At 31.4% G+C, this 27,019-nt stretch overlaps 1 protein-coding gene across 2 annotated transcripts in view; it reads right to left on the minus strand.

The window, feature by feature from the left end:
• LOC111064495 overlaps window positions 1–27,019 on the minus strand; it is a 49,057-nt gene that overhangs the window by 11,800 nt on the left and 10,238 nt on the right. The window contains exons 3-7 of one of the 2 annotated variants that reach the window (XM_039442347.1): window positions 23,106–23,237; window positions 14,109–14,222; window positions 11,829–12,283; window positions 6,648–7,023; window positions 2,338–2,529 (exon numbers count right to left, since the gene is read on the minus strand). In XM_039442347.1, coding sequence (XP_039298281.1) covers window positions 2,338–2,529; window positions 6,648–7,023; window positions 11,829–12,283; window positions 14,109–14,222; window positions 23,106–23,237 — 1,269 coding nt within the window. Of the gene's footprint in view, window positions 1–2,337; window positions 2,530–6,647; window positions 7,024–11,828; window positions 12,284–14,108; window positions 14,223–17,283; window positions 17,538–23,105; window positions 23,238–27,019 lie in introns of those variants that run through there. The other variant, XM_022352232.2, reaches the window with a different exon arrangement.

A 27,019-nucleotide genomic window follows, 5' to 3' on the forward strand; every position in this document is an offset into this window, starting at 1 on the left:
ACTACCTGACAATACACCGGCTACAATTTTCTTAGACCAACTTGGGTGGCTCGTTGGAGTAAGTGATAACGCGCTGGTCTAATAATCAAGAGAACCCGAGTTCGTATCTCGACTGGGGCAAAAGGTTTTGACCACAGCACAATCACATAGATACGGCCACCCCGTCTTTCGGAGGAGACGATAAGCCGTCGGTCCCGACTACCTAAAAAGTGGTCGTCATCCCTCATCATCATCCCCTTCAATCATTACCCACGCACAAGCCTAAGAGCTTATGTGGATATCACCCTCATTATATATAAAAAAACTATAATGTCATTAAACAGTAATAATTTTTATTAATCTAAAAATAGTAATCTATAATATTATAGAATCAACTCCAAATGTGGATTTATGTTTTCTTAAATAACTCAATATTATTTGTTACAAGTGGTAATTGAGTGGATTATTTCTAATCAATTTATTAATTCAAGCCATCTAAATTCAAAATCATAGTTTTCATGTATATTTTGGACTAGAATTTTGTAAAAATTGTACACGTGAAATTCTAACCTCATCTTGGACTGTGTCACCTACAAATTTGGAAGAAAAATAGCACAAGGACTACCTTATTATTTTATCTACCAATGTTATAACATTAGTCTCATTTGTATTGCAAATAAATGAAATAAATAAGTGAATAAATGAATCATTTAAAGATTCAAATCCAAGAACGATGGGGATTCCACTAGAATTAAAGAGTTCTATGGTTTATATGATTATTTTAATGTTTTATGTAAATAGTTTGAATTTTTTATTGCAAAGATACTATAAGCAAGTATCTACTTGCTTATATAACAGTGTTTTGTAACATAGTATAAATGCAGCTCAACACATTACAGTTTTTCAAGTTATATTATTATAGAGTCCTTTCCAAAAGTGGATAAATGTTTTGAAACATTTGTGGCACATACAACGTTATGGAGCAAGTTCTATTATTTTTTCCTTTTTCTTGAATAATAATTGTAATAAATTTGTTGAAAAAACTACTTGTTACTCATTTTATCCCTACATATGATTATGTAAGTTTATAGCGCATGATAATATTGTTTAACAGGTCTCTACGTTTTTTGCTCTTCCTGAAAAATTTGCTTTTTGGCACTTACAACGTTTTGGAATGGAACCATTCAATTTTTATCTACTTGCTCACATAGTATATCGAAACCTGCCGAGAATGGTCTTAGAAGTTGAGGAATTAGGCATAGTGACCTACAAGAAAATAGTGACTGCCTGGCTGAGCTCAATCGGCAGAGCGGTCGCGGTGGAGTTGCTACAATTGCCCCTATACATGAAACAGCATCTGGGTTGTTGAGCTCAAGTCTGTCGCCTAAGTCATGAGGAACTCACTGATCATATGACACAGGAAGAAATTTTCAAAACCACTAAATTAATTCAAATCTAAAATGTGGACATGAAAAAACCCATCTTAATTTTAAGTACTAGTCCTCTGTTAATAACATTTATAATGTTCGATGACAAGAATAAAGATTGATTGATTATTATTTCTATAAATGTTACTATCATTATCATTATTACTATTTATTTTTTGTTAATGCATCATATTTTTTATTTTTTCTTATTCATTTTCTGAATTAAAACAATGTACATAGTTTTCTTCTATTATCTTTGTTCTTGGTGTAATGAAGTTAGATTATGTAGGAAATATTTCATTTTAAAAGTTACCATCCCACACATGATCTTAACATGTGTTTAAAATGTTATTAATTGAAGTAACAAACTCACCAAAAATAAACATTCAGTCATCAAAATGGGCTCAAAGAATTATTTTATTTATGAATTAGTTGATATTGTGGTAATTATTCATATTAAATGAAAACGACTAAGAAATTGTCAAAAAACCACTGATTTATTGATAATTAGAAAGACCGGTCTTTAATAACCGAAACCGGTCTTTCTAATTATCAATAAATCAGTGGTTTTTTGGCAATTTCTTAGTCTTTTTCATTCAATATCAAAGAATTATGTTCTTATTGATATAAGAACACATAATTATATGTTGAAAAGAAAGTTGTAAAAACGAAAATTAACAGAAGTTTATAAAGTAAGTTGGGAGATCTTATTTCAAAATATAAGATATCCTACATTTACTTATTTTATATATCATTTAATGAATTTATTGTAAGTCCACTAGATTTAAGTGCTCTTTCCCCGCGCACGGATCTACATATCTACGGATATATACGTAGATCAAAATATTATAACGATATTCCACATCTTGATTTAAAATTTGTTTTAATTAGTACTAATATAACTCGCAATTTGTTATCGAAATCAACTCACCATCTACTGCATCAGTGGTATAGGTTGACCTGAAGGCAGGGTGTGGAACATTTTTAAGCAATTTCATCACCTCCTTGCACTGCTTCTTCTCCTCACGCTTCTTCTGCTTCTTCAGCAACATTCTCTCCTTCTTCTTAGCTTCCTTTTCTTGCTTCTTCATCATCTTCTCCCTCTCCTTCTCGTCTTCTTTTCCTACAAGAAAGAATTTATGGAATGTATTAAATTTACGTATTTAGTGGAGCCAACATTGCAATACGACATGAAAGCAAACAAACAACAAGTAATTGAGATAAAATAATTGGTAGTTCCAACATATTTCTACATAGTTTATTAACGATTTAGCAACGATGTGGAGTTGGAAGAGGGTGGAGATATCTGGTTTGTCTGATGACACACGAAGATAGCAAACCTATTGATCAGATGCTGACTTTATAATTTGTATCTCACTAAAGATATAGATGAAGAAAATCTATCCAAGTGATTGCCAAATCATTTGTTGGCTATGAATTAGCTACCAACATATTTTATCTCAGTTATGAAAATCTTTAATGTTCAAGTTTTATTAAAGAGAAGTTACACTTAAAGGACTTTTCACTTTAAAACTTTTTTTTCAGTTATGTGTCTGGTGATTGGATTTATTTGTAGTATTGGGTTTGTTGCAGTTGTGGTGGTTTTTGTTAGTATGTTACTGATACATTTTGAGTAATGCTTTTCTTTTTCATATTTCTTTAATAGTAAGTTTTGGTTTAATCACTTTATTATTACTTTTATATGATGGTTTAATTATATAATTTGATACTTATGCACTCATCAGCATCATTAATTTGCATCATCACTTGATTTAATTAGTTCAATAGTATAATAGTTTAATTACTCTATTATTATTTTAATATTATAGTTTATTTATATAATTAATTATGCATGAGAATTTTCATGATAATATTATAATTTATAGTAGTTTGACATTATTATGATTTGAGTTAAGGAGGCAGTTGTGGGTTTCGACCTGTTGTCTCCAAAGAGATATTGTAAAATAAATAAATAAATAAATAAGTTCAATTTAAACAGTATAATTTTATCATTGTCAGTTCTTTACATTAATGTTCATTTCAATGTAATTACATTAAGTTTTCATTTACCAATGAAAAGAACTGACAATGCTAAAAATTAAATGAAAAATTATACTGTTTAAATTGAACTTCTCTTTAATAAAACTTGAAAATTAATTTGGGAGAAAATCAGGGAACAAAAAATCAATCTCAGTGAAATTGAAAAGAAAATTACGGCCATTACTAGTCCTGCGGAAAATAAAAAAGCAATAAAGAAAATCGGTCTGACGAAAGTGAGAATGGAGGACTGTCTTCGCTGTGACCCGTGCTCCTGTATTTACCTGGATAAGAACGATTAATACAAGCACATGCGTAATTTCCATAAAATTCGGACTCTCTGAAATCCTCCAAAACTCCGGCTCACTTTATGCTGTGGATAAACCTAATAACAGCACAACTGGGAGAAAATCTTCTGTGTCTAAAAATGGGGAACAATCGACCAACATTGAATCTTCCACTAAGGGCCGTGGGCACAGTGTAAGTTTAAGCTAAAGCTTAAACCAAATCTGGATTTTTTTGGTTTAAACTAAAATTCCGTTTGCACAGTATTAGTTTAATCTCTGTATTGAGTTTAAACTCTGGGAAAGTTTAAACCTCCAAAGCAGGGGGTTTAAACCAAATAATTTGGATTAACTTGACATCTGTAAAGATTTGATGGGGAAACAGCTTAAAGTAAATTATTTTTCGACGGTTGTTTTTAATGCTTCTGTAGACGATAATAAATTATTATTAATTTAGGTTATAGTGAATCATTATTTGAATGTAAAAATAATTGTAATGGAGGAATTGATAGAAGTAGAAGTTTTTAATGCGATCGATAAAGATGACTGCGAAGAAATTTTGAAACTGAGAAAAAATGGGCAAAAAAACAAATAATTTAAATTTATGGGATTAATTGATTGAATAAACCACTTGATAGAAAATAAGACAATTTTTAACAGTGGTCTTTGATTGGAAAACATGTTTTTAATGAAACATAAATGAGATATTGCTTTCGAGAGATTTCTAATAAACGAGGAAGACCATAGTAGATTCAAGCTTAACAAAATAACTTTATCTTACATTCTAAAATATATTTTCTGGTGCCAACTAAACATAATTTTTTAAAGAATTTCTTGATCGCTTTTCACTTTTAGAACCGTACAGCTTACAACTCTGTGGATTTCGAACAAGAACAAGAAAATACTAAAATAGTAGCTACATAACCTCAAATTACTGATGGTTTGTAAACAAATAACAAATTTCCTGTAAAAATCAGGACATTCTATTACCAACTTAACGCTAAACTAGTTTAACTGAAACTAGATTAGTAAATGCACTGAGAAAACCGATTCAAGTTTAAACTTTCAGATTAACTTAAACTCGATTAACTTAATCGAGTTTAGCAATCTATACTGTGCAAACGGTCCTAAGAATTGTGAAAAGCTATTCCAGGCTACCATGAAGGATATAATCAAGGAACGCTGGACCCAAATGATATCCCGCTCCAAATTAGTGGAAGAGCCACACAAAATTAAAATCAAACCAGATCCTGATACTGGATTCTCTAATAATGTATGCAGTTACCCATGTAATAATGTAAGCAATTTCCCATGTAACAATGTAAGCAGTCTCCCACCAGAGCATTATGACATGTCTCACCTTTCAAGTCAGGTTGAAGTGAAGATTGACACTGAAACTATTAATGATCTATGGAAGTTATTCGATAAATTAATAATAATTAAAATTTGTTAAACATTTTATTTGACAGTATCTCCACATTTTTATTCTAATAACCTATGATTTTGACTTATTTTAGCTCCATTTTCAGAGCTACTAAAGTTGATAAAAATTTTATATTATAGTATTTTTTCAAGATATTGTGAAAAATTAGTCAAATTATTCCTACTAACTATAGGTGTCTGTAAAAATAACTCTGGATCTAGTGCAAGAAAAATAATGTATAATTAAGATGTAACCTTATCTAAATTTGGTAGAGGAATAGCACAAGGTTACCTTATTTTTCCTCTCCCTATCATTTTAATGATGTACTTATTGTATGATTCAATAAAGAATCTATATTCAAGTCATGAGAAAATATATTTTCTTGAGGGATAAAATATTTGAGATAAAGTTGATTATTAGAAATATAAATATATTTATTAGCCGATAAATACTTGAAATAGTACAGTGGGCCATGTCACATATATGGATTATAACACGGATTCACATATATTCATCTCAATATAACAAATACAGGTTACAACACACTTTTAAACATTAATCAATATAACATAAAAATTCTAGTGATTATATAAATATATCAGTCAGCTTGGAAGAAACTATTTACAATATCACAAGGGAGATCAAAGAACTCTCCAACACTGTACAGTGGGTTCTCTAAAAGCATCCTTTTCACATTTGTTTTGAAAACAGGTATACTCAGATTCCTGGAACACAACGGTAATCTATTGAAAGCTCTTATTGATGGAACTGCAACTTTCTCAATCTTACATAGGGAACATTCAAATAGTTACCCTGTCTAGTGCCGTGTCTATGCATTTCTGATCTACACTTCAAAGTATGCAACTCATTTTTTACTTTTATCAAAAGGAGCATAAAATACAAACTGAACACTGTCATAATCTGTTGTGATTCAAAAAGAGGACGACAATGCGCATAGTAGTCTGAACCAGTCATAACTCTCAGTTTTTTTTCTGGAGTAATAGAATTTTCCCCACATTAGCTGCATTGGCATTACAAGAATACACAATCAGTATCACATCAGGTACTAGTAGGCAGGAATAGCATGAGCTGTGAGATGCGCGAGAGGAGAGATAATGGAGTGAGAGTGGGGAGGCCGCTCGAAACTAAGAGAGGGGAGGTGGCTGGAGCTTGTTGTTGAGACGGAAAGGCTCACTGTCGCCTTTCCTACTGCTTATGCTATTGCCTTGACAGATAGGCCTATGCAAACCGGAGCGATGTGCACCGTACGGAGGTCAAGTTGAGACTGAGTCAAATGCTTCCCCCACCACTAAAATTCTCTCTCGGGCTACGGCGCATCTTGAACTTAGAGCTCATGCTATTCCTGACGGGCTGTATATGGGGATGACTTGATTGTCACTTGAATCTACTATAGAAGGCAGTAGCAACAGAGAATTGCCAACTTTTTAGTCCATTATTTTCCACTGCCTTTATAACGTAAATCTCACAATAACTAACCTTTAGCTGCATCCATTGGCACAGCGGACTCCTTGCTAGTGACGGTATGGTTACATGCTGTCGGCATAATGCAACTGACAGGGCGGTGACAGGCTGTTGCATTCTCTACCTTGACAGCGAGCCTCATATTGTGTTTGAAGGTGAGGTCACAGTTTGTCGCAGTCAGCCCTGCAACAGCATTCCCCATCTTACGATTGATGATGCGGTCACATGATATCGCAGTCTGCCCCGTCATCCTCGTCCGTAGTCCCCGGAAGAGCGACAAGTTAAAGTTGTCAACCAGTGGCATTATCAGTGCTGAGGCGGGGGATCGGCTAGTCACAGTTTGACGACGAGCCTGCTTCTTTAGCCGCTCTACGAAGATACCGCTGGACGACTGCAAACCAAAAATCGGTAATCAAAATTAATAAAAAAAGTACATCTATTACAAGACAAAACTGTTAATTAATATTGAAATGCATTTATTTCAATAGGGCAGCTTGAAAATTTATTACAGAGTGTGTTTGAAATAGACAAAAACTTTGTGGGGTGTTTCCTTACATCACAATAAAGAAAAGTTAGTATTTATTCTTCAGGGCTACTTTAATATAAATACAAATATAAATCTGAGTACCCTTTTAAATTATTTCGTCACGACATGTTTCGGCTACTAATGTCATTTTCAAGTCTTGACTTGACTTTATTTATAAGTTCTTGTAGATATGGTTTTGTAACCAATGCTTTGCAACAGACATAATAATGGTGAAGAATTTCACTTTTTTTATTTTCAATTTTATAATTTTGTGGCGGCCTCATGATAGTACTCGAGTGATTAATTTCAACCAAGAAATCCAATGTAACAAGCTAGAAGTTTCTAACTTTGATGATTATTGATAGAAGAGAAAATATTTTCAATTTTATACAGGAATTTTTATCCTTTGGACTCCACAAAATTCCAAAAAAGAACCTCAATAAATTCAAACAACTATCAATACTCAGATTTTACTAATAATGACATAGCACATAGCTTATAATGATCTGACAGCTTGATCCCTTTTTCAGCCAAACTGGTTATAAGCTCTTTGGGGCCTTCAATTAACAAGTTTTTATCATTTAATTAAGTATGCATATAAAGTCCATTGATTAATCCAACCATATCTTTTAATAATTATAATTAATTCACATCAAAACAGCTGTGCTGAATAGTTAGTTGTGTTTTTTTTTTGGCTCCAAATTTTGTAAAATTACTCAAAAATTTTCCAATTAATGGTGATTTGAGTGTGATATTTTTGTTTTTTATTCTGTTTTCAACCGTAAAAATTTAAAAATCTTAGTTTACGTTGTTTTTGAGTGAAAATGGACTAAATTTCAGAAAAGTAGAATCATAACCTCATTTTGGACTTTTAAAATGTTATCTAAATTTGGGAGAGAAATAGTACAAGGAGTATCCTTAGTTTTTCTCTCCCAATCAGTGTTTCTTTGTAAAACATATAAATAAATAAATCGTTGAACAAAGCTCTAAATTTCTAATAATTATTGATTCAAGAACTTTTTCTACAATCAATAAAATAGATGATATTTGTGAAAAATAATCAAGGACTGAAAATCTTGTGAAGTGAACAACTTCAAGACTTAACCTATTTCGGACTATGTGTAAACTTATCTAAATTTGAGAGAGGAATAGCACAAGGTTACCTTATTTTTTCTCTCCCTATCATTTTGATGATGTACTTATTGCATGAATCAATAAAGAATGAATATAATATATTAAAGATGAATTGCAAATCATTCATTGTGTTCATCTCAAGAGTATATAGTATGTGATTGAATGAATGTAATGAAATTCTATACTTACTGGTTCACCTACTCAATTGCATAGATTGATATAATATAAATGAATTGTGTTGATCTGATAAGAACTGATCTAACTATAATGATGAGAATAAACAATAGGTGTCATTCTACTTTCAAGTAAAACAGAAAATAAGAAAAAACGACTAGCTACCTGACTGCTAGTCGTTTTTTCTAATAGCAAAAAGTGATTTAATAATAAGCAGTTCGTGATTGAAAACAACATTGAAGAAGAAAATAAGACTTGTTTGTGTTTGTAGTAGAATTGCTGAGCGCCTACTGCATACTGAGAAATTCAAAATAAACTGGAAATAATTTGCAGACTACACAAAAACCCGGAAAGCTTTCAACAAAGGAACCACAGTCATAACACAACAAACAGAAACCTTCCTATTACGAACGTGGCTATAGGAAGGCAATATATTTATTTATTTATTTATTCGTGGATACAATATTACAAATCATAAAAAATAATATGATTGGGTAGGAACAACAGGCTTAGCCCAAAACTATTCCATTCCAAAATTTTGATAATGTTACATGTTACATGTGTGTATATCAACGACACTTCAACCACCTAGCACCAAAACTCCACAATCTACTTCCTGCACAAATCAAGTCAATAGAAAACCCAACAAGATTCAAAACTGCCGCTAAGAACAGGATTATTTCAACTGGAAGACATCATATAGAAATCATAATCTCAAACAATACGTGAGCTCACTTACCCAACGTATTTGTAGTTTGCACCCCCACCCACAATCTATTACTACTAACAACACCTACTCTAGTACACGGGTTTCCCATAGTTGAGTAGGTTAATTTCCAATAGAATTAAATTCCATATTTTTCCACAAGCCTATTGTACCTATTTTGTAGTTTTTATGTTTTAATTGCTTGATTGTATTTTTTTAAAGGAAATAAATTTATATATTATTATTAAACTTCTAACTTGTTATATTGGATTTCTCGGTTGAATACGAGCGCCGTCTTGCCTGTCGTTACATTTCTGATCAGATATTATTACAAAGATAATAACTAAAACAACATTTTAATAATCCCGATTAAGCATTTATCAACGAATATGAATTATTTTGAATCAAAATTGGATAAATATTATTGACAATATTTGGGTATAAGTCCCGTTAATCACGGTATTGGCATTAAATGATCCCAGGATCCCGAGATTGATATCCCTTTTCAGTCGCTTTGGCTTGCATGAAGGACTCTCTATTTCACAAAATCTGGCAACGTCGACATTTGGTCGGCAGGAAGCTCAAGCCACAACTTATTTTATTCAGACTAAAAAGTCAGTTAGAATTATCCAGTTTTGTTTTTTGGCTAAAATGTTTTGTAGAATAACTTATTAAAGTGAAATGAAAGAGATGTTGTCAGTTCCACATAATTTATTATAACAGTCAAACTAAATAGTTTCAATGCACTTGTGGCATCATCATCAGTGGCGTTTTTGGGGTATACTTTTATTACACACAACTGATGATCTTGCTTCAAGTGCACTGAAACTATAGTTTGGCTCAAATATATTATGTCTAACTGACAACATCTCTTTCATTTCATCTTAATATGGAGAAATTCTACAATATCTCTGTTCGTAGTGTAACTTTTAGATTAACTTATTTTCAAGTTCATAATGTGATGACTCTTATTCACGAAGAAAGTCCAGAATTGTACTTTATAAGAGTGAAAATAGAAAGAAAAATAAAAATCTTAGACCCTTTTTGAAGTATTTAATCACAACATGTTTCGGACATTGATGCCATTTTCAAGTGATTTACTTCATATCTTGCCACTTGAAAATGGCATCAATGTCCGAAACATGTTGTGATTAAATAATTCAAAAAGGGTACTAAGATTTTTATTTTTATTTCTATTTTTATTACAAGTAGCCCTGTACAGAAAAGATATTATTTTATTAGAGTAGTAACTTATTCAATTCTTAACTTGTCCTAAAATATTTCGTAAGATTTTAGTTAATAAACCATTTCATTTGAAAAAAAACGTCAATAACTGAGAGGGAAGAGAAAGAAATTTCCAATAAACAGTTTGAACGCTCTTAAAACGTTCAAAAAGCATAGGAACAAATTATATAAATCTTATTGGAAATTTCTTCCTCTTCCAACCATATCCTTAGAATTCGATTTTCACTTATAGTTTTCTAGTTATTGACGTTTTTGAATAATATCAAAAATCTATAAAGAAATATTAAATCCTATCTTGAAAACTATCGAAAAATGTACAGACATAATTATTCTTACCGACAATTTGCACCTATACCTCAATGTAATCTTAGAGCATTCAGTGTATATTCAATTCCTAGATATAATAATATGTACGGAAAAATATCATTGAAATACACTATTCCAAAACTGTTTAATTTGCTCCTTATCATCATCCTTGATTATTCCAAGGAAGATATTTTCCAACTTATCATTGTCATGATTTTCATTTGTGACACTACTGCTCCAATACTTTAGTCTTCACTAGATAGAGAAAAATCATTTATTTTTTGCTTTTTTTTATTTTTATAATTACAAAATATTAGTTTGCTGGTAAAATGAATTTTAGTATTTGTGAAACACCGCCGCCTTAGAGTGACTAATTTTTCATAATATATATTAATATATCATATAATTTTCATATACTATATGGATGGATAATTAACGTTTGAGACTCCCGATCACTTATTGTATTTTTTAGTTAGTATTATCCTTAATTCTGAATAAGATTAATATCTTTTGATGCTTACTTACTATAGAGTATCAACTTTATTTTATTTTAAATTTAATTTAGTTTTACGATTTGAAATTTTTGAGTTTTCCATTTTTTCCAATTCCCATTAACCCTATACCACCCTATTAATCATCCTTAGCTCATCTAATACCCCATACTCCTTTTTAAATTCCTAAACTCCCAGTTTCATGAAAAACATTTTTTTTCCTTAGTTTATTTTTAAAGTTAGCATTCATTCAATTTATGTATTTTATTATTTGTAGGCACCTGCTGTAAAATCTTTTAGGTTTAGCGGGACCAATTTTGTAATGCATTTTACTGAATAAAATGATTGATTGATTGATCTATAACGAAATCTAAAATCTCTAAAACTAAAGTCGATATAAGAAAAATTTCTAGACATTTTTTGTTGCAAAGTCAATGTAGAATCTATGGTATGCGGCTGTTACACCTTTCGTGGAACACCGTGTCAATAAGTTAAGTTAAGTAATTACCAAGTTAAGTTAAGTAATTACCAAGTTAAGTTAAGTAATTACCAAGTTAAGTTAAGTAATTACCAAGTTAAGTTAAGTTAAGAAGTTAATCAATGAAGTAACCAACCAGCGCCTGCAATGATGGGATCCATAACATGACGTGTTCGTGGCTCTTGCTGCTGACGCAATCGGCACACATTTGCATGTTGGCACATGTGCCACACTTAAACAAAGGGCGACCGTCAAGCGAGTCGTAGCATGAGTGGCAGACAAGGCCTTGAAGCGAGCTCGAGGCAACCGGGCCCGAGGCAAGTGTGCCCGAGGCAAGTGGGCCCGAGGCAAGTGGGCCGGTGGCAAGCGGGCCCGAGGCATGTGTGCCAGAGGCAAGCGAGCCCGAGGCAAGTGAGCCCGAAGCAAGTGAGTCCAAAGCAAGTGGGCCCGAGGCAAGCGAGTCCGAGGCAAGTGGGCCCGAGGCAAGCGAGTCCGAGGCAAGCGGGCCCGAGGCAAGCGAACCCGAGGGCCGAGGATTGTCGAGGCCTGCACCCTCGCCTTGAATCGCTTCCTCGCCGATCGTTGTATCGTCTGAAAATTGATAAGAAAATAGATTAAATAAGATTGATAGATAAGATAAGATAGCTCCTCAACAACTCAAAGGAATATACATTTCAGCATTGCAATATTGTAAAAGGAATGAATATTCTATCTGTATTAATTAAGGCTGAGCCAGTGGCTGAAAAACTTTTCAAATCAAATTGAATTGCCTTACAAAACAAATTACTACATTAAATACAGAATACAAATGTATCAGGGTGTGCCTGAAACAATTTTAAGTTCTGGGTAGTTAATTTTATTTTATTTTCTTGTGATAAGTGTTTGATTTATCAACCTTTGTTTTGTTACGTTGTTAAATTTTGGCAATAATAAATTAATGTAATATTCATAGAACTAAAAATATTATTGAAAAGATTTGAAATGTCAAAAAATCCACTTTAATTTAATAAAAATGATTATTTCACAGGAGGAGGATGATGTGTGAGCACACGCTAAAGCATGCTCCTATGAAATAATAATTTTTATTTAAATAAAGTGGATTTTTAGACAAAATTTCAAGTCTCTTCAATTATGGAAAAGTTCCACAACATCAATATTCACTCTACCAACTTGATCAAAAATATTATTATCCAATCATTTATACTTAGTAGGTGACACTAAATTTCACTAATGGTATTCAAATTCAAATGAGATGAAATGAAATTTATATCCAAAAAACATTACATAAAAAGAAAAACAATAAGATAACTTACTTCTTGCATTAGCATGCATATTTTACAAGTTGATATTAAAGATCATGTATTTGTTATTTGTACAAATTCATACATATAATCACATAATATGCCGGTAGCATTCGAAAAAAATTATAAAAATCATTATTATTTATTTATTTATTTAGCGTATGGCAGATACACAACACATATAAAGCTCATGAGTCTCAAATGTCTACATATACACTATATTTTTTCAATTTCTTCAAGATGTTATGTAGTTTTTGGTCAGGGGAAAATAAGTTTGTCTGACCGCCATTATTAAAAAGAAAATCATAAAACTCATTTGAATACATATATATTGCTTTTTGTGTAGTTGAGAAGTTGATATTGTGGTAATTATTCATATTGAAAATTCAGAAATCAGTGGTTTTTTGACAATTTCTTAGTCTTTTTCATTCAACATATATATTGCATCCACTTGATACTAGAATTTCTGTAATCAACTGGAATAACACGCTCAAAATGCCGCTTATATTGTGGCAGCTATTCAAAAGAAAATTGAGAGAAATAGTTCAATTTTGCATTGCATGCAATTAATAATCCAACTGACATCTGCATGCAATAAATTAATAATCAAGCTGTCAGCTGATTATCACAAATTATTCTACAAATCTTTCTTATATGCTTGTTATTCTGAGGTATCCTCAAAAAGAAGAAGGACTGAGTCAATTTCGTTGGCTAACGAACTAGATCTGTATAATGGTTCAAAGAACATGTGTTGAAGATTGACTATTATTTGATTATTTGAGTTAACAATTGATTTTTTAGTATTTGTATAGGCTAGCCTACCTTAACACTATTCAAATGTATTTGTACATGTTCATGAATAAATAATTTCAAATTAATTGATGAAAGCATTCAAAAGTTAACGTCGAACAAACATTCAAACGAACAACGACTCAAGTCAAAAAAATGAACTGTATAATGAAAAAAATAAAATAACTGTATGAACACTATAATAAAATTGAACAGTATGCTTGTTCAATAAATAATAATCAACCAGAGTCAAGAGGAATAAAGAGTATAGTGTAAATAAAGAAACCTATTAAGCATGAGAAAATTATAAGTTTGCGTCAACATACCTTCGTTATTGACAACACTAGGATCTGAATCCATGGGTTTCAACTCTTCTGACGCATTACGGCTGACCTTAGCAGGAGTTCCCTCCCCTTCCACGCTAGTGGTCACCTCTGAAACTAATAAAAATCTAAGATTAACATCAAAACAAAAAACATTTCTTAGATAAATTACATGACGGCTCCAAAAGCTAAAATAACTCTTTGTAAATTCCATATTAATAACATTGAAGTTATTGTATTCAAAGTGTATATTATTAATTTTTGAATCCCGTCATATCTTATCACAATCATTGCTTGATTTTGTAGTGATATTTTGTCGAAAAAGGAAAACTAAGAAGCCATTTAGATTAGATAGAAGAAACTTGAATCTCTATTAGACTATAAAATGTTAAATTGACCGAACGTAGTGAGGTTTGCTTTTGTCTGTCTGTATGTAACGCGATTACGGCCAAACGCGTTGATAGAATTCGATGAGATTTGGCAGGAATATTCCTTTTTCAACTGCGCGTCGATGTATACACAAGGTTTTTTGAAATTTTGCATTTTAAGGATAATATGAAAAGAAAAGGAATTCCTCCATACTCTGATATCATTATTTATATCATCTACTTTGAATATAGGATCAATCAGAGTCTGATTATCAGACTATAGAATTATTCATAATCAATCAGCTAACAACTGGGTTATTCATTGCATGCATTACACAGATGTCTGACCGTGTCTATTTCTTTAAGGTAGGGTTTCAATATTTTTTATGATGCTTGCCCATCAGTATCAATATTCTCACATTTGAAAAACAAATTTAATAGGTGATTGAAAATAAAATAAAAAATGATTAAATGATCTGAATAATGCCGAAGAAATTATAATATTCTTGATTCAAAAAAAAAAATTTTAAAATAGTTGAGAAATATTTTTATCAGATGGAAAGATTATCACGAAACTGGATAAATCATCATATGGGATACAAATTCAAACGTGAACTGAGTTTATTAACATAAGTGAGTTTTTGATCTAGGAGAAAACAAATAACAGTTTTTAAATGTAAATTATTATTCAGCTGTGAATTGTGATTCAAGTGAATAAACTAGAACAGGTGACATCAGATACTTGTGAATGAGAAAACTGCGTGAAGTCTACTGTTCACAGAGCTACTAGTATACATTTATTTATTTGATTTCCAACGGTTAAGCCAATTTTCAACTCAAGTACAATAATGTCATAGAATACAAAATAACAAATAATAAATATGAACATTGAAGTTAATGCTCATCAATAATTGGTTTCTGTAACAAATCATTGATAATCAATCAATCAAATCAGTTTTATTTTGCCAAAACAATAATAAATCAAATCACATAGAATATATCCAGAACCGAAAAAATAAATAATACAATTCCACATATTAAAGAATACTGGATTGAATAAAATATTTACCCTGACAAAACAAAAGTATCACTTGCTGAATTGGTACAACTAATTCGTTTGCAAGTGGGAACATTTAGAGAAGAACGGTTTTTGGGATGTTTCATTCACACAGTTTCGCCTGAATTAATATGAAAATTTAAACTATTCCATAATTTATTATCAATTTGCTCTATTTCTATCATCATTATTGCATGCGTTAAGCATAGAATTTACAAATTGAATTAAAAGCATCTAGTATCATCAAATAATATCAAACAATCTCTCAATAATTATACTACTGTATTATTATATATAACTTTAAAGTGAAAAAAACACACACATTCTTTGGTATGGCGACAGCCGTGGCGAAAATCAGTGTTTCTGTTTGGCTTGAGAATATGCAATATCAGCACGAAACAGTCCTCGCTACAACAAAGAATGTGAGTGCTTTTTTCTCTTCAAAGTTATACAAGAATACAATAGTAGTTCCAGTCAAAACAAGTATTATAGTTATAATAGTTCCAGTCAAAACAAGATGGATAACCGACAACGAATATTGAACATCAAGTACAGCATTGAAAAGCGATTTCTCAGTCGTTTATTTCTTCATCAAAGTTTTAACTGAAATCGTTACTCAAAGATGGATTAAAACAGTTGTATTAACTCAAAAAATGAAATGGATATTGAATTAAATAAACAATATCAGAACAATAATTGTTGAAGGTGTCAATGTTAAAAGCCATTCAAAAACTTCATTCTTGCTTTTTTAAATTCTCTAATTGGAAAAGGCGAAAAATTGAAAAATGTTGGGCCAAGGAAAACAAAACACTTTTGAAATAAAGGAGATGTGAGGCCTTGGGAACCTCGACATGTTATTGCCTGATCAAATAAATTTATTTATTAAACTCGCCGACAGCGAGGTCTTTTAGAAATTCAATAAAAAATAAATCAACAGCTAATTTTCTAGGGTCGTTTTGTTATAAACACATCACGTACAGCACTGAAATGCAATTTCTCAGTCGTTTACTTCTTCATGTGAGTTTTAACTGAAATCGTTATTCAAAGATGGATTAAAACAGTTAAAAACACTTCGCTTGAATGGGCTACGTTTTACAAATTAATAAAAACAATATGAAAACTTATAGTACCCTTTATTACTTAAAATATTACAACGACTAGCTTCGACCATAACTTAGGTCATTTTCAAGTTGAAAGGTGGAAAATAAATAAACAAGTTATAACCGGGGAGTCCGGTCTCACAAGGTAACAAACTATCAAATGATAAACCGAAAAACTTCAATAAATAACAAGTTCATACTATTTAATATGATTAATACCATTTATAATAGTATCAAATATAATATAGTATCAATTTTTTTCATTTATTCTCCACATTTCAACTTGAAAATGACCTAAGTTATGGTCGAAACTTGTCGTTGTAACTTGTAACTTGTCGAAACTAGCTTCGACCATAACTTGGGTCATTTTCAAGTTGAAATGTGGAAAATAAATAAACAAGTTCATACTATGATTAATACTATTTATAATAGTATCAACTTTTTTTATTTATTTTCCACATTTCAACTTGAAAATGACCTAAGTTATGGTCGAAACTTGTCGTTGTAATATTAGATAATAAAGGGTACTACAGGTTTTCATATTGTTTTTATTAATTAAAACAGTTGTATTTACTCAAAAAATGAAATGAATTTTGAATTAAATCAACAAAGGAACAATATCAGAACAATAATACGCTAGCTAAAAAACTTACTTGTATGCTTTCTAGAAAAGTTCGACATCTTTCACGATCAACTTTACTCTGTCCTGCTGGATGAACGTCTAGCCGTACACTGAACACTGAAGGTATCTGCTGCGTCTAATATTCTATTCAAGCAAATTCTTGTCTAGCGATAAAGATTGTGTGGGAATTATTTCCATTCAACAGATATCATCGAGTACAACTCAATAATGAAATTGTTTATCTCTCGAAATTAAATTGTTATTATTACATCGTTGATCAGTTTAAGCAGGAAAGCTGGTTTATCTGGTTATTGTTGCTATCTAAGCAGTTTACGATAAAACCTTTCAACAAAGAACTGAATCCATCCAAAGGAAAGATTAAATATCAAAACCTTGTTGTAGCCGGTTACTAAATATTGAAACCAAGCTCAGATAATTATAAAATTAATATCTTATACCCTAGATCTCTAATTAATTAATTTATTTTAATATTCATTGTCACATTACATCAAGTTTTTAAGTTTCACTCATATGACTGGTGACCTATCAGTATTACTATAAATCTGAATTGCTATATAATTACTATACAGTATTGTCAAGTGAAAATAATAATAAAAAAATGCATGATTATACTTAGAATGCCTCACAAAATAATTGTTTATAATGTCTATATATTTATTCTACTTAATGAAAATTTTGAAATGGAGTACAAGGTTTTTTCAATTAGAAATTTTCTGACTGCTTTTTTAAAAAAATACCGAATTTATGTCTGTAATGGCTGCTGGTAGTTTATTGTATCATCTCATTTTGGCGAAAAAGGGAGTTTTTCCATGAATGTGTGCCTATGAATTGGGTAAGCAATCAGGTTCCTATGACAATTATTGTCTTTGATCACATTTTCTCTCAATAAGAAAAATCTGGTGTGGTACACTCACACAACTTTCCTTGCTCATATTCGAAACTACGATCAGACTTTTGTATATGTGTATATATAATTGTTTTCAGAGTACTTTTTCCTTTGTCTAAATTGTGAAATTCAATGATTTTTTTAGTCGACACTTTTTTAAAGTCGTCAAAACAGCTGTTCTACAGATGAAATATCTCGACTATGTGTTCTTTTTATGAACTGCTCTACCTACCTACCTCATGCACGAGAAGGAGGTTACAAAGTTCATTTCTCAAGGATGGGGTGGACCCCCCATTAGTTTCCCAGAAAGGAGACTCATGCCAGTTAATAGAGCTGATAAATAACTATACAGAGTATGAATTTGAAAAAAATCGGTCAAGTTATTTTGAAAAAATCGTGAAAAACATGGTTTTTTAGTAATTATCCGCCATTTTTCTCAAGAATATTACGGAGCTCCTGCAATTTTCCAAGGAAAAAACTCATGTCATTTGATAGGAATTATGAATAGCTACCCATGGCTTGAATTTGAAGAAAATCGTTAGAGCCGTTTTCGAGAAAAACGTGAAAAACATGGTTTTTTAGTAATTATCCGCCATTTTTCTCAAGAATATTACGGAGCTCATGGAATTTTCCCAGAAATGAGACTCATGCCAGTTGATAGTGCTTATGAATATCTATCCATGGTATGAATTTGAAGTAAATCGTTAGAGCAGTTTTCGAGAAAACGGTGAAAAACATGGATTTTTAGTCATTATCCGCCATTTTTCTCAAGAATATTACAGAGCTCCTGAAATTTTCCCAGAAATGAAACTTATGCTAGTTGATAGGGCTTATAAATAGCTATCCATGATATAAATTTGAAGAAAATCGTTAGAGCCATTTTCGAGAAAAACGTGAAAAACATGGTTTTTTAGTAATTATCCGCCATTTTTTCCGCCATCTTGAATTGAATTTTATTGAATTTCTTATTGTCGGGTGCTCATGGTATAGGGACCTTAAGTTTAAAATTTCAAGTCGATCGGTTAATTAGAATGGAGTTATCGTGTTCACAGACATACACACACACACACATACACACACACACACATACACACACACACACACATACATACACACACATACACACACACAGACCAATACCCAAAAATCATGTTTTTGGACTCAGGGGACCTTGAAACGTATAGAAAACTTGAAATTGGGGTACCTTAATTTTTTTTGGAAAGCAATACTTTCCTTACCTATGGTAGTAGGACAAGGAAAGTAAAAAAGGTTCTCACCATGATATGAACTGCTTTATAATTGACTAGCAGGTAATGTCACCCGTGCTTTGCACTGGGGAAAATATTGTGTTGTAAAATACAATCTACTTATGTCCAAAACATAAAAAAGAATAATTACTTATTATTTTGTCAAAAGTACATGAATAATCTTTATCAGAGTAGAAAATTCTCAGCCAAGAAAATGAATTTGATCGGTCCGGAACACACAACCTTTTAATCATGAGTCACGCGTGCAGCCAATCACGCCGTCGATTCACTTGGATAAATCTATGTTCAAATTCAAATGATTTCTTTTTAATTTCATTTATCAAACGATTTTTTATCGTTTGATAAAAATATCAACGATTTTTATCGTACGGATGTCGTGTAGTGGTCGTCTCTTGTCTCGACTAAACACGACATCGTGTAGTGGTCGTTCAGTGGTCGTGAATACAGTTGCGCATGTGATCAAAGCGGCAACTTCATACACATCGAATTTGTTCATACGATCTTTTATCGAACGTTTGAGTAGAGTGATAATTTATTTGTAATTTCATTCGTTTACAATATTATTTACAACATGTGAAGAATTTCTGCATTGTCACAATTCTACATATATTCAATATAAATCACAAATTTATAAAATACATAATAAGACACTAGAGAAGTTTAGTAACTATTATAAGGCTACAAGTTTTTGATTTGAATCCAATCAAGCCTTGTGTCTAGATAGGTTGGAGTTTGAATTTTTGGTTGGGCATGAATTTTGAATCACAAATTGAAAAGATTTGTTTCAATAATTTAATTAAAATAATTTTATTAATAAAAATGAAAATAAACCTACATCCATCCTCGTTAGATTCAGAATCTTTCTGTAGAATTGCAAGCTAATCAGTTCATTAGTTAATAAGTGATACATTATCAGTAATACCTTCTCTGATACCTACCTCTAGCTTTGGCGCTCCACTATGTTTCAACCCTTATCCAACTTCAGCTCAGCTATTGAACTTACATCTCTGTTTAAAATATCTTAATAATTTGATGAAACCTTCTTTATTCACGTAGATAAAAAGAACTAAACTGAGTAAACAACTTATTATAAATCAAACAGTTATCATGTGATTGAATAACATCACATGATATCCGAACACCTTCCCCGAACTTTACTTTCTCGAACATTTTCTTTTTCAACCTTTCCTTTGATTTTATCTTCTTCTTCTTAAAACCTCTCATTTCTCCTTAATATTCTTCCGCTATTGGAGTTCACCACATAGGACCGTGAGGCATCAGCTTCATTAATAACTACTCCAGGCTCCAAAAAAATTAAGGTACCCTAATTTCAAGTTTTCTATACGTTTCAAGGTCCCCTGAGTCCAACACATGATTTGTGTGTGTGTGTGTGTGTGTGTGTGTGTGTGTGTGTGTGTGTGTGTGTGTGTGTGTGTGTCTGTGAACACGATAACTCCATTCCTGATCAACCTTGAAATTTTAAACTTAAGGTCCTTATATCATGAGGATCCGACAATAAGAAATTCAATTCAAAATGGCGGATAGTTACTAAAAAACCATGTTTTTCACGATTTTCTCAAAAATGACTTGACCGATTTTCTTCAAATTTATACCATGGATAGCTATTTATAAGCCCTATCAACTGACATGAGTCTCATTTCTGGGAAAATTGCAGGAGCTCCGTAATATTCTTGAGAAAAATGGCGGATAATCACTAAAAAACCACGTTTGTCACGATTTTCTCAAAAATGACTTGACCGATTTTTTTCAAATTCATACCCTCTATACTTATTTATCAGCTACACAAAGGAAAAAGTACTTTGAAAACAATTATATATACACATATACAGAAGTCTGATCGTAGTTTCAAATATGTTGCCGCCAATCGTCATTATGTATTGTTATTCCCCTAAATTATTCTCGTTTAAGAATGGGGCTTACAGTTCCATGAGCAAGGAAAGTTGTGTGAGTGTACCACACCAGATTTTTTTGTTATGTTATTGATGTGATGTTATTCAAACGATCTCCACTTAAAAACACTTCAATTTTCATTCCATTTTCAGCATTGGCTAATGATGATTGTCATAAGGACATTGGAGATGGACAACTTAGTGTTACAGGGTAAAATCATAAGTCTGAACACTTTAGCTGAGTCGTATCAGAAGGATGAAAAACAGCTGATAAATGATAATGTTGAGAATACAGAGGGAATATCCAGTCATTGCGGGGGAATGTCAGGGTATTCCGCACACGAAAATAGGAAAGCATTCAAGAGCCTCATTATAGGGGATTCCATGATTAAACACCTGAAATCTGACAATTTTTTGAATGATAATGCATGTATTGTGAGCTCACCGGGAATTGGTATTGACGATTTGAAGAGCTCTTTAAAATTATATAAGGATGTTTATAATGTGGTTTTGCTGAATGTAGGGACTAATGATGCTTGGAATACAATAACTCCAGACGACCTGGGCATTAAAATGAAAGCTCTAATTAGAATGGCTAGGAATACATTCCATAACAGCTACGCTGGTGGTGAGCGGTTTACTGCATAGACATGAGGTATATTGATGCAATAAATGGTGTCATTGAATGGCATTGTGCACAGTCTGATTGCACAATATTTGTAGATCCTAATTGTTGGGTTTTCGATAGGGACATTGGGCGAGATGGGTTGCATCTTAATAGGAGAGGATCCCGGAAGCTTAGATATCTATTCAACCGTATTATTTCTCGTGTAGAGCAGGAATCTGTTAAAAAGCTGCTAACAGAGAACCCATTATATAATGTAGAGGAATTTTTCAATTTGCCCGTCGATGTAGTGAATACTTATTTTGTGTGATGATAATATATTTTCCTACAGTTACCTTGAAAAGTGAACATTCCTGCACTGATTACAGAACGCAAAGAATCACTTTTCCGCTCTAGTGCGCAAAGTATTACTTTGCGTACTCTTAATACTTTGTGTATTATCTTGCAGCCATCCTAATCAGCTGTTGACATGTATTTTGAATGCGAATTTGTTCTATCTATATTTGTTCTGATTTTCAAATAAATAAAAATGAGAACTCATTGAATTATACATTTTGAATATTATCAATTATTCATTATTTCAAATAATATTTTTTTCATTCATAGATTGATTGGTTGAAAAATTATTTAGGAATTAAGATTTACTCGAAATTATCAAATTAATTGGATTATATTAATTTTTAATTCGAATAAATGATCGATTATTAATTTTTAATTGGATTATCAAGTTTAAAATGAATTAAAGTTGTTATTAATAACAAAATTATACAGACAAACATTTGATGGATTTCAGCCATCATTTTACCCATAATCAACCACTTCTCATATTCAATGGTAACTGTAGGAAAAATTTAATGTGAAATACGTGCGCAAAGTTCCTCTGCTGCACTCAAGAAACCATTCCGCCCTCGCCTACGGCTCGTGCGTAAACGTTTCTTTCGGTGCAGCAAACTGTCACTTTGCGCACTAGTTGCACAAATAACTATTTTATGAAATGGCTCAGTAGTTTTATGGGATTTTATTCTTGACGACACCTAATGTACATTAAATTGTATTTATTGGTGGATTAACATATTCTATTCTATTCTATTGAAGGCAATGATTAGGAGTGCTACCAGTTCCAACGTGGATGTTAATACTTACCCTCAGGTTGAATTTCATCCATTGTAACGTACAGTTTCACAGGCATATCTTCCGACTGGCGTTTTTTGATTGAAGTAATTGCTGAATAGTACTCTTCGTCACAATTCACAGCGATTTTATCTTCCTCTTCATCTGAAATATTTCAACAAAAATATACAAATTTATTAAATTTTCATGAATATAAAATAGCAGTGACAGAATCTAACAATCTAGCGTGTTTGTATGGAGACTGATGTCGGTTGTCCAGAGGTTAATATTATGAAGTAATTTAATAATAAGCAGTTAGTAATGTAAAACAACATTGAAGAATAATATTAAAAACTATTTTATTAAATTTATTTTATTTAATTTATTAAATTTTCATGAATATAAAATAATAGTGACAGAATCTAACATGCATGTTTGTATGGAGTCTGATGTCCATCGTCCAGTGGTTAATATTTTAAAGAAATTTAATAATAAGCTTTATTTATTCTATTATTCTAATTTTTACAAGAAGCACTGCATGGGAGAGAAAAACTAAGGATACTCCTTGTACTATTTCTCTCCCAAATTTAGATAATAATTTAAAAGTCCGAAATGAGGTTATGATTCCACTTAGCTGAAATTTAATTCTTTTTCACTCAAAAACAACAGAAACTAAGAATAATTTTGATTTTTGAAGGTTGAGAAACTGGATAGAAAACACAAATATTACACTCAAATCACTAATAAGCAGTTAGTGATGGAAAACAACATTGAAGAATAATATTAAAAACTATTTTACAAAAAAAACCATCGTTTCCCAACCAACATATACCATTTATTTCAAAGTGATGACTATTTATGCAGATTTTATTGTAAAAATTAATTTTCATATTCAGTAATAAACACAAATTTTTCAGGGAACAGTCACGTAACCAGATTTCAAACAATGTCAAAATTACATAATCCTATAATCAGCATCAGTCTGCAAAGGCAAAATCCATATTGGCCTATATTTTTCAGTGGATGTATGGAAATCTAAAAACGGATGTTGATATTCTAATAATAAATAAATATCTTTATTGTCACAGAATATTTCCGCATTATAGACAACGTCATGGTTGGTAACTGTAGTTAATAATACAAGGCAACATGAGTCTGCAACAACAAGCACAGATTATCATTTTTAAAAAGTTTAAATACATCCATTACACTCTAAATAAGGTATCAATTATCTTTCCCAATCACTTATCAACTACTTATAATTATATCATTTATAATATTAATTATACAGTACATACATTTTCCAGTTTATACATTTTCCAGTTTATTGAAAAATAGTCGGCTATTTTATATGGGGTTTTTCCTATTAAAGCTTCCTTTACTTTCAACTTGAAAGCGCTTTTACATAAAGATCTTATAGTGGCAGGCAAATAATTATTAAGTTTCACAGCTATATAGGGATTTAGTTTTTGAGATGTACTGTGCTGATACCTATGAACTCTTAAGCTATTTTCATTTCTTGTTGCATAATTATGGTGGTGTCTATTCACATCAAATTTTTCAATGTTAAAATGTACATATAGAACTGTGAAATTAACCCGGTTTGAAAGTTTTTATTACTGTTTATTTGGCGACGATTATGTTGATTAGAAATTCATGAATCCAGTAGTTTTTCAGTTTATGTATTGTTTTTGTATGCAGCTTTATTTTTTGTTAATTGTATGTTTGTATATCATTGTGCTGCACGGAGAACTAATCACGTATGTTGTCTTGTTATATTTAATTGTTTACTTCTTGCTGGTTATCTTGGCTTATTAGGAATAGTAATTAAAGTTTACAGAATGCTACAGACGTCGTGCGCTAAAATGTCTGTAAAGTGATGAACTGAACTCCAAAAAAATCTATATGTCTTAACAAGTATTTATACTCTGTCCAAATTGGCATGAGCTCTGAAGGATTAGGCCGACCCTCCTACTACTCACACACACAATCGCAGTCTCCTTTTGTGTGTGTGTGAGTGAAGGGACGATCTGTCTATCTGTATACTACGTAGTATGCATAGTATATCAATGGCGCAGGGTGTGTGCCTGCGCGTGGGGGAGCGAGTGTCGGCTTAATCTTTCAGCGCTCATGCCAGTTTGGACAGAGTATAGTAATTGCAATTAAATGCATTACTAACAATGACCACACAACTTGTCAAAGTGGTCATATAATTTCCAAAACTTAAAATGAATGTCAAATGAAACTTATGATGGAAATAAAATTATTTATTTATTTAATCTTCCTCCAGAAATAGTGGAGGCTGGATCAGGCCGAGATACTGTTGCATTTTTATGCGCAGAATTGTTGAGTGGGTTATGCGTGTTGGATGGCGGGGTGCTGAGGCCCTCATAAAATCACCTCATATTTAATAGAATTAAATAGGCCTACTCATCATCCTTATTCTCCCAATATAAAATATTTTCCTAATTCTCTTTTCAATGAAGATTTTATGTTTCCGGCAGTTCATAGTGGAAATGAATTAAGTGTTTATAATCTGTGTGCGGGAGCAGTTCTTGATTTATTGTGTGTAACAGGATAAGATTAGACTATCGATACAATAACATATCTCAGATAATTTTTTTTTTCAATTTAAAAAGAACATTTATACTGATGATTATGGATAGATTGATCAACCAGAGTCAAAATTTTATATTAAGCTAATACATAATGTAATATAATATTAATAAGATCATTATATTCTTATAACATTTTTATACACTGAAGATAACTTATATCTACTCTATGCAGGTTTTATTATTCGAAATTACTGTATAATCTTGTTGTGTATTGATATGTGTTTTAAAATAAATTGAAAGAATAAAACGTTGATGTTGTCAATACCACTATATTTCTTCAAAGTTAAGGCTAAAAATAAACTTTTTACTCGTGATATTTTTCAAAGTTTTTTGATTTGTATATCATCAAGCTATCAAAATGAAAAAGTTTTCTCGGGAAAACATTTTTTTTCTGATCATTACTTTTTGAGATATGAGCGCCTAAAGTTTAAATGTTTGGGACAGAACATTTCAAATTCGGTAAGAGATAAATCCATGAGATTCTTCATGGTATTGTTGATCTAGTGAAACAAAAATTTTCTGAAAATATCAATTTTGAAGATAGTTATTCAATTTACTAAAAATAACCAAAAATAGCTCAACTAAAAGTTATTGGATAACTTTTCCAAAAATTGTCATTTTCAGAAAATTTTTGTTTTACTAGATCAACAATACCATGAAGAATCTATCCTCTAAGTCTCATGGATTTATATCACACCAAATTTGAAATGTTCTGTCCCAAAAATTCAAACTTCAGTCGCTCATATCTCAAAAAGTAATGATCAAAAGAAAAAAAATGTTTGCTTGAGAAAACTTTTTCATTTTAATAGCTTGATGATATACAAATCGAAAAACTTTGGAAAATATCACCAATAAAAAGTTTATTTATAGCCTTTGCACAGCCTTAACGTTGAAGAAATATAGTGGTATTGACAACATAAACGTCTTATTCTTTCAATTTATATTAAAATACATGTAATAATATTATACACAACAAGATTATACAGTAATTCGAATAATAGAACCTGCATAGGCTATAAGTTATCTTCAGTGTATAAAAATGTTATAATAATAAATAATGATCTTATTAATATTATATACATAATGTATTAGCTTAATATAAAATTTTGACATTTTAATAGCTTGATGATATACAAATCGAAAAACTTTGGAAAATATCACCAATAGAAAGTTTATTTTTAGCCTTTGCACAGCCTTAAAGAACCAGGTTTCATGGCAACACCTGCCACATCTCCAGCAGAACTGATGCTGATTGCTATCGTTTGAGGAACAGGAAATTCAATTTTAGTTTTTGTGCTGGGGTTGTAAATGGCAAGTAAAATGAAAAAT

This window comes from Nilaparvata lugens, chromosome X, assembly GCF_014356525.2.
Source record: "Nilaparvata lugens isolate BPH chromosome X, ASM1435652v1, whole genome shotgun sequence".
In the NCBI taxonomy this organism is placed as follows: domain Eukaryota; kingdom Metazoa; phylum Arthropoda; class Insecta; order Hemiptera; family Delphacidae; genus Nilaparvata; species Nilaparvata lugens.